Source organism: Globicephala melas, chromosome 14 (genome assembly GCF_963455315.2).
Source record: "Globicephala melas chromosome 14, mGloMel1.2, whole genome shotgun sequence".
In the NCBI taxonomy this organism is placed as follows: Eukaryota; Metazoa; Chordata; class Mammalia; order Artiodactyla; family Delphinidae; genus Globicephala; species Globicephala melas.
The window spans coordinates 45,565,978-45,581,608 of NC_083327.1; the positions used below are offsets into that span (position 1 = coordinate 45,565,978).

Consider the following 15,631-nt stretch of genomic DNA (forward strand, 5'->3'; position numbering starts at 1 on the left):
GACATCCACTTCACTGGACAAATCATACAAGCCTTAACAAAAACTTCATGAACTTCTTGAAATTATCACTGTCACTATCATCCTCAATCATCAGCCAAGGTCAATGAAACTAATGGAAAAACTGGGCTCAAACAGAACAAAGATTAATTATATGGGATTAAATGAACTACTAAATATGACTAATTTTTATGACTTGTCTGACACACTACTGGCTTCTAATCTTTGTTTTTCAGATATAAAAAAGCACTTTTCCTCAAGCTACTCATGATTTACAACAATTTGGTAATTTACACTTGTGGTTAAAATTAAAATATTTTTCTTGCTGCCTGGTTCCTCCAGAAATTGGAGACTCTTGGGTCCAGAGCAACCTTATCAGGTGAATGGAAAAAACTGTCTCTTGGCATGTGCAGAAATCTAGATATTCTGGTGACCTGGAAAAGAGACAAATTTGACCAATATATGTATATCACAGGCAGAATCTGAAGGCAAGCCATTGGCATGGCTTTCCTGGCCTTGAAAGGCCTTTTAAAAGTTCAATCTGAGATTCCTAATGAAAAGTTCCAGTGCAGCCAATTTAAAAGAGCCTATATGAGCAATTACATTTATATGAATAATCAGGCCATGTTTATTGAAACCAGACTTATTTTGAACAAATCAGCCTTAATTTAGCTGGATTTAGTAAAAATGAGGATAATCCAGAGAGAAAAATTGTGTTTCAATAATATACATTTGTGGATATTGAAGTTTTGTATTTACTGAGGCTTTGCATTTATTATCTAAGTCCAAGATGTGTCCTTGTTGCTATGTTACATTATTATAAAGTTTAATTGAATTAGTAAAAGAATATTCTAAGCTTGTTTCTAAAGCAGATCACAGTAATCTATCTTTGGTTGAAGATCAGATGCCCTGTGACCTACATCTATCTAAGAGGATATGCATACTGGAAAAGACATCATTTAAAGGACTGTCTCCAAACTAAATAAAAGGACTCTTATCAGGTACTCTTAACTAGCACATGTACAACAGAAGTGAAGGGAATTGACTCCTGAATTCGTATTTCCATTTAAGAAGGGCCTCTGCATTGGACTGTCTATAGAAAAGACTGCTGACCCCAAATGACACTCACAGCGGGATGAGAAGGAGACAATAGCAGTGGAAGACAGCTGACATAAAAATCTGGACCAGAGCTGTAAGAACCATCCAACTAATTCAATTGCACTGTTACCAAGTGTTTGTCTTCCTATCAAAATGGAAATTTATTGTTTTACTTCTAACCATACTTTTGACCCCAATGTTCAGGATGAGAAGAAAATCCTCTAGTGGAGTTGTCACAGAGTATAACTATCCATGACATGTATCACTGCTTGTTTTAAGTGTATTGCTAAAAGCACATGTACAATGCTTGTGTGGCAATTAAGTACAAGTGATAAAATGTATAGCCCACACAGCATTTCCCCATTAGCATACCTCTGAGCCAGTTCATGATATCTGATTCCCCCCCAATGTGGAGAACTAGGTAAACTAGTTTCTGGAGAGTTTTTTTTTTTTTTATCATAAATGGGTGTTTTTGAATTTTGTCAGAAACTTTTTCTGCATCTATTGAGATGATCATATGGTTTTTATCCTTCAATCTGTTGATGTGGTGTATCACACAGATTGATTTGTGTTTTGTACGGATGCCAAAATTAAGTAAGCAGGACTACTGTGTACCTGAAGTTCTCTAGTATTCGACTCCTTTGCTTTTTCTGGAGTAAACAGATAATGTTAATGCCAACTAAATCTTACCCAATTTATTTTTCCAGATTGAGCTAGCTGTTTACACCCTGGAACACTACTCATTGGCCAAGACAAACTCTGCAGGGAATATTTCTTTCTCAACCACAAGTGGATCGCTATCATCCTTAAAGTGATATCAGAAGTGGATTTTGCTTCCTCAGTTTATCTGTAACAGTGAGTAGAAAAAGGGTAGATTTAGAGCCTTTTCAAGTCTCTTCAGCATACAAATGTATTTATTTTTTTCTCCTCAATTTTCTGTTTTTCCTTCTCTTCTTTCAGACTTCAGTGAATGAATAAGAGGGAGACATTAGATGTCCTATCTCTTTATCCAAGCACTTTCTTCTATATTCATCAAGGAGATACAAACAATATATGATTTGCCAATACTGAGATCCTATATGAATCTACACTCTTTTTCTCTTGTTTCTGTAACAAAAAGCTCTCTAATTTTCTCTCTTCTGAGACAGTGCAAGAGAGACTAAGCTTACAAATAGCAAAAAAGAGTGATGCTCAGAAGGTTTCTGTGGAATGCCTGGCACTCTTTCCTCTCTTCTCAGCATTCTGAGTTTCTGAAAGTGGTGTTTTTTAGGGCATGTTTGGGGTGGCTTTGTGGGGCATCAGGAGGTATGTGACAGTGACTCACACTGTCATCCTTGGCTTTCACTTCAAGTTTGATTGTTTGTAAAGGGATTAATTGTTTCTTGACATGCAATTTAGACAAAACCATATGTGCAGCTTTTTAACAAATTCATTTTCTTGGTGTTCACAGAAATTTTTAAAAGTGCATAATGAAAATATATGCTTATTCTAAATCTAACGTTATTAGAACTTCTGGGATCCCTCACCTATTTCACATTCAACATTTCTCAGGCATGGCTAATAAAGAAATGCTTGCCTGGTCCAATTGTAAACTTTTAAAAAATTATTTATTTATTTACTTATTTATTTAGGCTGTGTTGGGTCTTCATTATTGCGTGGAGGCTTTCTCTAGTTATGGTGAGTGGGGGCTACTCTTCGTTGTGGTGCGCGGGCTTCTCATTACGGTGGTTTCTCTTATTGTGGAGCATGGGCTCTAGGTGCATGGGCTTCAGTAGTTGTGGCACGTGGGCTCAGTAGTTGTGGCGCACAGGCTTAGCTACTCTGCAACATGTAGGATCTTCCCCAACCAGGGATTGAACCCGTGTCCCCAGCATTGGCAGGCAGATTCTTAACCACTGAGCCACCAGGGAAGTCCCTGGTCCAATTTTTGAACAGGTGTATCTTTAGACAGTTTGCTTCTGATTTTTGGCTTTCATTTTTAGATTTATTTCAGAATTCTGATAAAAAACTCCTTTTGGAAAATATGACGATTACCATAAAACATCTTGCAACTATATGAGGGAACATTTCCAAAGGAAATGCAATAAGTATTTCTCATGCAAAACATTTCCCACAATTCATTTCAAACAGTGTATCAGATCTCAAAGCCTCAGAAGCTTCTTTCACAGATAGCAGATTATTTATGTTCCAGAAAAAAAAAAGAAATAAAAATTGTATTAATTAAAGAATTTTCTATTTCTGGAACAATGAAAAAAAATGTAAGAATAAAAATATAGGGCTTCCCTGGTGACGCAGTGGTTGAGAGTCCACCTGCCGATGCAGGGGACACGGGTTCGTGCCCCGGTCTGGGAAGATCCCACATGCCACGGAGCGGCTGGGCCCATGAGCCATGGCCGCTGGGCCTGCGCGTCCAGAGCCTGTGCTCCGCAACGGGAGAGGCCACGACAGTGAGAGGCCTGTGTACCACAAACAACAACAACAACAAAAAAGAATAAAAATATAAAGTATTAAGAAAATATGATAAAGTGATTAAAAGCATGGACTCTGGCTAAATTGGCATCACTCTTGCAGCTGGGCCACCTTGAATAGTTTGCCGAACCTCTTGTGCCTTAATTTTCTTATCTGTATGTTTGGAATCATGATTATAACTCATTCATGGGGTTTTAGGAAAAGATGTTTAACCTCTTAGTGTCTTAGTTTCTTAATCCTTGAAGTAGTTGTAATAACAATACCGTTAGCAACTTTGGGTTGCTGTGAAGAGTAAATGATTTAATATAGAGAAGGTGGTTTGTATGCTAAATGAGTTGATACACATGGGACATTTTGCACATACTGAACACTCAGGAAGTGTTAGTCGTTATTATGAAATACTCAGAACTTTGAAATAATTGTATCTGTTTTTACTTGTAGGTGAATAATTATGGACAACACAGACACATATTTATTGAACTTTAAAGGCTGTTATTTTCAACGTTCTTTAGTTGATGTTGACCTTGTAGAACATTTAGATGATTTTGAAATTAGAGATGATGATGTGTTTATAATTACATATCCAAAATCTGGTAAGTTTGAGGAGTGGCCACCTGTTTTAGTCTTCACCATGGTTTGGTAATTCATGTGGACAAATGTGCCCTTTTCCAGACATTGACGGTAACCCATCTACATTTACAGAACTGTTTAGGATCACAAAAAGTTAAATAAATCTCAAATCTCTATGCATTTGTAATGCATATATTGTCATTTCTGATGGAATATATGAAGAAACCAAATATTGAACCAAGAGGAGGTACTTGGTAAATACTGACCTGTTGGCTTGGTCTGAGAATTGAAGAAAATATATTTAAAAACCTAGGAAGATTTTTGTTACCATCATATCTCAGTCAGAACTAATTCCTAATATTCTTTTCAATTACTCTAATTGTTTTTTATTTCCTTAGAATAATACAATAATTTTAAACTAAAATTAATTGCTCTTAATCTTAAATTCCAAAAAAAAAAAGACAAAAACCCAACCTTATTTTTTATATTGCACTTTTCAGAACATAGGATGATAGGATGACTGGCGCCACTGAAGCAATGTTGTACAGAGTATTTAATGTGGTTCAAAGATATACTGGAGTCTAAGGCAATAAAAAAAAGTGTTCCTGATTTTCATGAAAATGCTCCAGTCCCTCCCTTTTAATCTACTTTGAAAATCATGACCTTGTTTACTTTCCCCAAATTAGTAACACGTTGCTTTACCCCTGAATTCTTCCACTCTCAGAACTTATGAGCACATCTGATTGAGCTTTTTTTTTCCTGCATTAGATGTTAGTGGTATCTCAGTTTGCTTAGTTTTAGGTCAAGCACAGCTGTCCATAAAAGAGTCTTTTCTTTCCCATTAATCCTAGCCTAGTGTTTGGGACACAACACACCAGTCCCCAGTGCAGCTTGCTGGATTCTTGCTCATCTTGGAGGGGAGATTAGTGAGTCTCCCCAGGATTCACTATAAATTGCATCAAATCTATCACGTAGGTACATCAGTTGCATAGTGACATTGTGAGACTTTTGGCATCTCACATCCTTTTAGAACATTGATGATATATTCATGGACAAAAATGCAAAAATCCTAAACCCAATATAAGCAAAACACATTTAGCAATGTTAAATCATAAATACACTATGACAAAAGTGGGTTTCTTTCAAGAATCAAGATTGGTTTAAAAAATTATTAATGTAGTTCACCCACAATACTGAAGTATAAGAGAAAGCCTGAATTATCATCTCAATAAAGCATTCAAAAAATTCAGCAGTCATTCATAATGAAAACCATTAGCAAACTAAGGAGAAAAGGGAACTTCTTCAACTTGATAGAGTTTACCAGAATTTCCACAATATCGTGTGCAACAGTGATACAAATAAATATTACATTTAAAATCAGGAACAAGAAAAGAATGCCTGCTGTCACTACTGTTATTCAATATTGTGTGGGAAGACTTATGCCACACAATAAGTAAACAAAAAAAGTAAAAGAGGACTTGAGTTCTTAACTTTTTTTTTTTTTTTTGCGGTACGCGGGCCTCTCACTGTTGTGGCCTCTCCCGTGGCGGAGCACAGGCTCCGGACGCGCAGGCTCAGCGGCCATGGCTCACAGGCCCAGCCGCTCCGCAGCACGTGGGATCCTCCCGGACAGGGGCACGAACCTGTGTCCCCTGCATCGGCAGGCAGACTCTCAACCACTGCACCACCAGGGAAGCCCTTAACTTGTCTTCTAAAAGATAACACTCTAAGAAAGGAGACTAAGGAAAGAGAAACAAAGGTAGCCAGAGAAAATTGTGGAAACAGACTTTACTTGAAGTACAGGAAAGAGAGGAGCTGAAAGATTAATCTGAATCACTGCTATCATGGAGTCAGAACCATCACAGCTCTTCAGAGTGGAAAAGAAACTGAGTCCTTGATTTTATCTTCATTAATTTTAATGTAAATGCAGACAAACAAAAAATTGGGCAAATTATTGACATCCTTAGAGTGATTAAAAGAAATAAAAGTTCCAAATCATTTTAAGAAGGACAGCCTTACTGTTGACATTTATAATTAAAAATTAACTCAGAGTTGAAAACAAGATTATTTGTTTTCACAGGTACAATCTGGACTCAGCAGATATTAAGCTTGATTTATTTTGAAGGACATCGTAGCAGAAGTGAACTGGTGAACACATGTGATAGAGTTCCCTTCCTGGAATACAGTGCACAAAAAGTGGACCATGTCAACAGACCATCCCCTCGTCTCTTCACTTCCCACCTCCCATATTATTTAGCACCGAAAGGTCTCAAGAACCGAAAAGCTAAAGTAAGTCACAGAAATAGCTTATAGACATTTTTCATAGACAAAATTACTTTATTCAGATATTGTTTTCCAGCCCCATTCAACCACATCTTTTCAAATGTGATTACTATAGTCTTTATAATCTTGTTTTACATAATAAAAATATATACAAAATTATAGGTATATATATAAATTGGGTCACCATACATCATTGTTTGCAGTATAATTATGTAACATATAGTAAAAATAATTTTATATCAGCATATATAGTTCTATTTTTTAATGTTTAGTAGGATTTTGCTGTATGACTACACAATATTGAATGTGTATTGATGGACAGGTAGGTGGCAGCCAATGAACATATCATATAGCAATAAACATTCTCATAGATCTTTGCACTTTTTTGTTCTGATGAAATGATTTCCTAAAAGTAGAATTTTCAGGTTAAAGTGTCCAAAAGTTTTGTGTTGGTACTTATTATCTATTTGCCTTCTATAATGTATCAATTCACACTTCTCAAACAGCAAGAATGATTTTTTCCTCACACACTCACCAGAGATTGTGTGTTAGGTAAAACAATCTCATTCTTAAGTAACTGCAACCTTTTTGTTTTTAATAATTTTGAGCATCTTTTTATATATTTTGAGATCTTGAAATATCTATTATATTCTTTGCCCATTTTTCTTTAGCTTGTCTTTTATTTACTGTTTTGCAGAAGTCTTTATATGAGGGAAATATTTTCCCAATTAACAATTTACCTTTACAAATTGTTGAATGATTCTAATATTATAGAATCAACCTATCAATCTTTCTTTCATAGTTTCTGGATCTTGTGTCTTGCCAAGAAAACATTTCCTCACCAAAAAAAGAAAATATATGCAAATACACTTCAGATTTTTTCTAATTAACTTTATGTATTTATTTTTTTACATTTCACTGTAAATTATATCTGGCAATACATGTGATCTGAAATATGACTATTGCATGATATTTGCTAGGGGGTTGGCCAGTTGACCATCTATGAGTTGTTAAGTATTTAGTCTTTCCAACTAATTTGAAGTCTGCACTTTGATATACTACATTTCCATAGTTCCTCCCTCTGACCCTGCATTCTTCATACCAAAACTGGTACGATCTGTTTAATATGTGATAGTTCTTCATATTATAACTGAGAAGGCAAATTGCCATCAACTTTATTTTTAATATGTTTATTCCCTCAATAATATTTAGGTATTGATTAGAATTGATCAATTATATAGATTAATTCTAGGACAATCATTAGCATTGCAGTACTCCAACATTTCATCCTGCATTATTCTGATGCTCTATTTATCAGGTCTACTTTCAAACCCACCTCATGTGCTATGTTTTTCTCTGCATGCTTTTTACACATTTTTTTTTCTGAAGTTGCAGTTTTTTATTCCTATTTTATGGATATTATGAACAGGTAATTTTTTCACAATTGTTTTTTCTGTTTAATTATAAAGTAAATGGCACTGATTTTGGTACACTATTATATTTGGCTTCCTTAATTTCTCTTATTTTATTAATTTTCCCTATATTCTCTGGAATATATTTCTTCTTAAAATAATAATACGTTTTGTATTCCTTTACCTTCAAATATTTGCACTTCTATTTCCTTAGTTAAAATCTGCAGAAAAAAACAGAATAATGGAGGTGATGATGAATGTTGTTCTCTTGTCTTTGTAGCATTTTTAATATCTTTTCTTGGTTTTGTTTTGTTTTGTTTTGCAATTGATTTTTGAGGCACATGATGCTGAGAAATAATTTTTTCCTGTTCTTAGTTTAATTGGAATTTTACTTTTTTTTTTCTTTTTGCTGTTCAGAAAAGGTCTACTTACATAAAATGCCTTTTTTGACAAATCTGACAGTACCACGTCTCCCCTCCTCCCCAAACCTCCCTTCAATTTATAGTGAAATGAAATTCATGAATAATTTACTAATACTCTATTTCTGGAATAAATCCTACTTGTTTATAGTTTAGTACTTGTTTTAACATACTGCAAGAAGAGTTTTGTTTTCTTTTACTCAGAAATTTTTATCTGTAATTATTTAAAAATATACTTTAGGGCTTCCCTGGTGGCGCAGTGGTTGAGAGTCCGCCTGCCGATGCAGGGGACACGGGTTCGTGCCCCGGTCCGGGAAGATCCCACATGCCGCGGAGCGGCTGGGCCCGTGAGCCATGGCCACTGAGCCTGCCTGTGCTCTGCAACAGGAGAGGCCACAACAGTGAGAGGCCCGCATACCGCAAAAAAAAAAAAAAATAATAAATAATAAAAAAATATATATATATACACTTTAATTTTTTGCGATTGCTCTATCTTTATTTTAGTATTGCTTTTATTCTAGTCTTGTAAATAAGTTTAGAAGCTTTTGGTATTTTTGCTAAGTTATCAAGTAGTTATAAATGTAAATCAACAGAATTTTTTGAAGTTTTAATTAAAGCCCATTATAAGTATATCTGACCCTGTTACCTTCATAATTCCACAACATTTTTCCTTTTTCTTATGCTTTTTTCGAAATTAGTTGTCTTTCCCTAAAGCAGTATTATGATTTTCCTAGATAAAATAAATTATTATGCATTCGTATGATGTAATACTATGTAGATATTAAAATATCTGTTAAGATGACCAAGAATTGTTAAAATTGTTTCACTCTTCCCCCTGCAGATTGTTTACATCTATAGAAACCCCAAGGATGTTTTGACTTCATATTTTCATTTTTCAAATTGGTTAGTTACATTTGAACCTTCCGATAACATAGAACATTTCATGAAAAGGTTTCTAGATGGAAAAGGTAACTATTAATTCATTTCTCAGGCAACATTTTATGAGGCAATGTTGCTGTTTAGTCAACAATTCTCAAACCCATGGAAAAAAGTTTGGGGAGATGGAGAAGGGTAATCATAGAAGGAGGAATTGCACATAAGCGGTCACTATTGTCTGTCAACTTAATCTGTCACCCAAAGGTTTTTCTATCCTCAGCAGGACCACTCTGGGGATTGTCAAGGTTGCAAAGATATATTTTGACCAAATGAAAAGAGATCTACAAATGGCCTAGCAATTCAAACTGGCTAGATCCAAAGTTAGATCCAGGTGTTTCAATATAGCTAATGTTTAGGTTGGGTGAAGTTTTTGTGCTCTGTCATGGCCCTTGGGTAGGCTTTATATGGCAGCTGTGAAATGTTCATTCCAGCACTGAGGAGGATTAATTGATGCAAGAGGCTTGTGGAATGTGCAATCAGGGCTCTCACTCATTTCAAAAATTATATTCAGGTTAGCTAAATATTGGGTTGGCCAAAAAGTTCCTTCGGGTTTTTCTGTAACATGGCGAAACCCGAAGGAACTTTTTGGCCAGCCCAATATAAATAGATAGCTAAACTTGCTCTGAACAGATCTTAAAACAGGCAACAAGAGGGGAAATAAAGACTTATGTTTTCAGGTGGATGAAGTAGGAAAAGGAAGGGGCTTACCTTAAAGAAATCTTCAAAATGAATTCTTTGAGATTGTTTTTTCTGAATTCCCTATTCCTTACATACACAGAGTACCTTGCAAAGGCAGGTTTCTGTGAAAACCATTTACTTGTTTGCTCAAACACCATTTTAAAAAGGTAGCATAGATCTAGTCCAGTGGTGGGTGCTTGATTTGTCTTGATGATCCAGAACAGAAAAGAAAAACTGTAGTTTGCTGTTCAATAAGTGCAACATTTTTACCTTCTTATGTATTAATTTTCCACAGTGATGGGAAGCCTTTGGTTTGATCACATCAGAGGCTGGTATGAACACAGACATGACTTCAATATTTTGTTCATGATGTATGAGGAGATGAAGAAGGTAGGAAGAATGTTTTGTTTTTAAAATTATTCCTTTGAGACCTTTTCTTATCTTGGTTAATGAACTGCATTCTCCTAGTTATCTTTGTATCACTGTATACACTATAACTGAAACTATGATTATGCATAAAATTGAGAGTGGGAAGGGAGAAAGGTAGAAAAAGAGGAGGAAGAAAGAAAGGGGGAAAGAGGAGAGAGAAAAAAAAGAACTAGAATCTGTAATTGAGAGACATTAAGACAAATAGTTTGGGTACGGAGAGAAAGCCTACCCAGGTAACAAAAGATACTATCAGAAACGTAGCAAGGGAAGTACCCCTTTGTTGTACCCCTTTGAATTCTTGTGGGTTTATACCCCCAAGTAGAATTGTTGGATGATATTGTAATTATATACTTATTTTTTTGAGGAACCACCATACTATTCATACTATTTTCCATACTGACTGCACCATTTTATTCCTACTAGTAGTACACGAGGTATTTCTAATTACTCCACATCTTCATCAACACTCATTTTATTTATTTAAATAATAGCCATTCTAGTCCTTGTGAGGTATCTCATTGTGGTTTTTGTTTTATTTTTCCTTAGTGATTAATAATGTTGAGTATCTTTTCATGTGCTTATACATTTTTTATATATTGTCCTTGGAGAAATATATTTAAGCCTAATTCATTTTGAGTTAATTTTTGTCAATGGTATAAATAGCATACCATAGTTATTCTTTTGCGTGTAAACATTCAGTTTTCTCAAAACTATTTATTGAAAAAGCTGTCCTTTCTCCATTGAATGATCTTGGTACCCTTCTCAAAATTCATTTGATCTTATATGTAGGGGTTTCTTTCTGGGCTGTACATTCTGTTCCATTGACCTATCTGTCTGACTTTATGTCAGCACCACACTGTTTTGATAAATGTGGTTTTCTGGTAAGTTTTGAACTCAAGAGTCTGATGCCTCCAACTTTCCTCTCTGTTTTCATGATTGCTTTAGACTTTCAGGGTCCCTTGAGATTCCACATAAATTGTAGAAGAAAATGTCACTGGGATATTGATAAAGACTGCATTGAATCTGTGGATCACTTTGGGTAGTATTGATATCTTGACATTATTAAGTCTTCCAATTCATCAACATTGGATGTTGGTCCAGTTATTTGTGTCTTCTTTAATTTCTTTTGCAGTGGCTTGCAGTTCTGACTACACAAATCTTTCACTCTTGGTTAAGTTTATTCCTAAGTATTTTTTTCTTTTTGCTGAACTTGTAAATGGAATTTAAAAAAAATTTCCATTTGGATTTTTCTTTGTTATTATATAGAAAAGTGACTGACTTTTGCCTGTTGGTTTTGTACTGTGCAACATTTTAAAATTTGTATATTAGTCCTAACAGTTTGTTTTGCAGAATCTTAGGGCCTTCTGTGTATAAAATCATATTGTCTGTGAAGAGAAATAATTTTACTTCTTTTTTAGTTTGGATGCTGTTTATTTCTTTTTCTTACCTAATTTCTCTGGCTTGGACTTCCAGTACTATGTTGAAAAAAAGTGTCTTGTTCTTGATCTTTGCAAAGTATCTTCCAGTCTGTCACCACTGAGTACAATTTTAGTAGTAGGTAATTCATATATGACCTTTTAGGTGGAGGTAGTTTCCTTCTATTCTTCCTTCATTCAGTGTTTTGTCACAAAAAGGTGAAGGATATTGTCAAATGCTTTTTCTTCATCAGTTGAGATAATCATGCCGTTTCTTTATCTTTTTTCTGTAAATGTGGCATTACGTTATTATCATATGTTTAAACTTGCTTGCATGACAGGAGTAAATCCCACTTGATCATGGTATATAATTCTCTTAATGTGTTGTTGGTTTATTTTGCTAGTAATTTGTTGAGGATTTTTGCATTTTTATCTTTCATGATATTGGTCTTTAATTTTCTTTTCCCATAGTGTTTTTCTGGCTTTGGTATCAGGATAATGCTCCTTATTGAATGAGTTTGAAAGTATTCCCTTTTTTTCAATTTTTTGGAAGAGTTTGATGAGTATTGGTGTTAATTCTTTAAATGCTTTGTAGCAGTCACCAAAGAAGCCATCCAAACCTGGGCTTTTCTTTCTTGTGCCCATGGTATTTAATTACTTGCTTGACTCTACTCCTCATGATACTGTGGATTCTTAATGAACCCAGATAGCATGTTATTATTCTCTTAACCTTCTCCAGCATCTTGCACAGTTTTTAAAACTTATTAGGTATCCTAATAGTGTTGGTTATTTGAATGAATTGAGGTGAGTTCTCCTTATAAAATCAAACAGTAGGATGCTCTAACAGAGCTGACAACCAGAGCACTCATTTTCAAAGAACAAATAAGGTAGGAATATATTCTTGTCAAACTTTAGACTTAGAATAACCCCAAGCACTTTCAGTTTTCCAATATGTGATAAAGATGTTGGTCTGTAACTCATGTATTCCTTATAGGCTTAATAGACTCTTATACACACAATTTTTTCAGGATCTCAGAAGTTCTGTGCTTAAAATCAGCAGTTTTCTTGAAAAAGAACTGAGTGAAGAGGATTTGGATGTTGTTGTGAACCAGGCTACATTTCAGAACATGAAACTTGATCCACAAGCGAATTACGATTATATTCTAGAAGCTGAAAACTGGACAAGAACAAAAGAAGGAGATTTCCTGCGCAAAGGTGATGCTCAGTGGTTAAGAGGAGCAAAATGTTGAACGTTTTCTTGACTCCTTGGCCCCTAGATTAATTAAGGAGTGCTTCCAACATTTCTTTCCGAGCACTGCCATCTGGGCCCTAGAGAGGACCAAAGATTCTAACTGAAATAGCCTCTAAAAGTATCCCTGGAAACAGAACCATTCTGACTTATAAATATTAGATTCTTTCCTTCTAGTACAAGTGACCCTACTCTTGAAAATTGGTTAACAAGTCTTATCTGGAGGCAAAGGATATATGTGACCAGAATAGCTGCAAGTCTTTGTTTTATTTTTCCTAGAACATCCTAGAAGTAAAGTTAACATGTATTTTGTTTTGAGAGACGGGGTTTGAACTATTGTAATTTCCTCATGTGTTAGATTTCCTTCATTGTCAAAAGTAGACTGATACCTCATTAACCTAATCTGCTATTCAATTATTCAACAATGTGTGATACATTTTTATTGTGCTCCTATAACATGCCAGGAGTTGTTAAGAAAGAAAATATTAGGCCGCGATAGTGAGAGGCCCGCGTACCGCGATGAAGAGTGGCCCCCGCTTGCCACAACTAGAGAAAGCCCCCACACAGAAACGAAGACCCGACACAGCCAAAAATAAATTAATTAATTAATAAACTCTTAAAAAAAAAAAAAAAGAAAGAAAGAAAATATTTTCCTTCTGATACTCCTTAAGCTCAAAAATTTTTTAATTTAATCTTTTAAGGTACACCATTCTAAAACATAATGGGTACTTCTCTAATTTATTCATATTTTATTCCCTAAAATTTTCATACGTTAGCATTATGTGATGGGCATTGATTGATCTTAATTATCTAAAGATCTTATTGAAATTGATGTAGATATTGATATTTTAAAAAGTTATTGTTTCTTCTTTTGTCCCATGTATTATCAGCTTTCACTTCTCATTGCTCAATCAGATTACATATAAAGCATTTTTCAAGCCCATAAAAGCTTGCTTACTATTCCACATTCCAACAATAACCTTTACATAAGAAAATCTGATACCTTAAAAATGCCAAATTATTAATCTTCATTGTAAAATTGTCTGAATAATGATGGTTTCAAACTTGTGTCATATAAAACTGCAGCAATGGCAGCTCTGGCCAACCTCTGTGACTTTGATTTCATTACCTGAAAACATTTGGGTCCAATTTTTTTAATGAAGTAGTACTTATCTTGAAGTGTTTGTTAAGAATTATATTCATGATAGATGTAGTTTGACAAGTGTGGTGCCTGGCACTTACTGAAATATTTTTAAATATTTTAATCTCTTCATGTATTTTGGCTTTATTTTTCCTTCTAAGGAAAGGCTATAATTTAATGCAGTGGCTGGTGGAAGTCTAATACATAAGGTAGTGGACGATAACTCTATTTTCTGTGTTACTGCATCCTAAGATTTTTTCTTAGCTCATCCCTGTATAAGAAAAAAGTACGGTATCAAGCCCCATGGGGAACTAACAGATAGACATTTAGCTCGCCTTGGAGAACAGATTAGAGTGGGTTGCAGGAAACTTTTATCCTGATAGTGCTATCTCCTCACCAAGTGCTGTCCATGTGCTTATCCCACTAGGTGCCGTCGGAGACTGGAAACATCACTTGACTGTGGAGCAAAATGAAAGATTTGACAGAATATTCCAAATGAAGATGAAAGATTTTCCCTTGAAGTTCATCTGGGATATAAATGAGGAGTAGAATCAGTGTAAAACAATCACATAAAAAATCTACTAGCCAGAAAGCATATTTTAAATATACATACTAATTTGTGCTGCTCACATAAACGTTAATTATACGACTTTGTTAATAAGCAAAATGAGTAAGCTGTACTTACATTAGTTGCCATGAGTTTGATGGACATTTTGAACATTTTAAATTAAAATGATTTGAGTAATATTCGGCATTGGTAGCCAATATGACAAAAGGAAAAATAGCATGCACAATGAATTCTGCATGTCTTTTGATTTGAGATTGAGAGTTCTCAAATGATTGAGATTTCTGTTGAGTGTATTTTTTTCGTTATCTATAATTACATTTAGAATTAATCAACATTAAAAGTCCTTTATTTCTTCTAATTAAACATTAATTCTTTGGTTTAAAATCAGTATGAGTGTTGAAATAAAGAAAACACATGTAAACACATGCATCTGTGAATAATTTATGAGATCACAAAATCTGCACTAAAGGGCTTCCCTGGTGGCGCAGTGGTTGAGAATCTGCCTGCCAATGCAGGGGACGCGGGTTCGAGCCCTGGTCTGGGAAGATCCCACATGCCGCGGAGCAACTGGGCCCATGAGACACAATTGCTGAGCCTGCACGTCTGGAGCCTGTGCTCCGCAACAACAGAGGCCACGATAGTGAGAGGCCTGCGCACCGTGATGAAGAGTGGTCCCCGCTTGCCACAACTAGAGAAAGCCCACGCACAGAAACGAAGATCCAACACAGCCATAAATAAATAAATAAATACATTAAAAAAAGAAAATCTGCACTAAAGATCGAAGTTTCAAAGGTGGATTACTTCATGTAATGGTGCAATTATTTAACTATTTGGATTAAAAATAGATGTATTCATAACATAATCACTCAATAAACTAATTCAAAGTGTATTTAATAGTTAAATATTTAAGACAAAATCATTTTGAAGAGCTAGAAAAATATAGCTGAATGAGTTTTTAATTCCCAAA

General features: G+C 34.9%; 1 protein-coding gene across 2 annotated transcripts; it reads left to right on the forward strand.

Annotated features, from left to right (window-relative positions):
- Positions 1-1,848: 1,848 nt before the first annotated feature.
- On the forward strand, positions 1,849-15,065 carry LOC115851527 (amine sulfotransferase-like). Of its 2 annotated transcripts, XM_030853623.3 has the most exons (7): positions 1,849-1,950; positions 4,006-4,157; positions 6,215-6,423; positions 9,090-9,216; positions 10,158-10,252; positions 12,735-12,921; positions 14,524-15,065. In XM_030853623.3, exons 2-7 carry the CDS (start codon positions 4,016-4,018, stop codon positions 14,643-14,645), a joined length of 882 nt encoding a protein of 293 aa, XP_030709483.1. In that variant the 5' UTR covers positions 1,849-1,950; positions 4,006-4,015; the 3' UTR covers positions 14,646-15,065. The 2 variants fall into 2 exon arrangements, with proteins under 2 accessions (XP_030709483.1, XP_030709484.1); XM_030853624.3 differs by lacking the exon at positions 1,849-1,950 and having other exon boundaries at positions 3,557-4,157.
- Positions 15,066-15,631: the final 566 nt, after the last annotated feature.

Coding starts and splice junctions, on each gene's coding strand:
- LOC115851527 (XM_030853623.3), top strand. CDS start 4,016: ATGGACAACACAGACACATATTTATTGAACTTTAAAGGCTGTTATTTT. Junction 9,217..10,157: donor AAGGTTTCTAGATGGAAAAG/GTAACTATTAAT, acceptor AATTTTCCACAG/TGATGGGAAGCCTTTGGTTT. Junction 10,253..12,734: donor TGTATGAGGAGATGAAGAAG/GTAGGAAGAATG, acceptor CAATTTTTTCAG/GATCTCAGAAGTTCTGTGCT.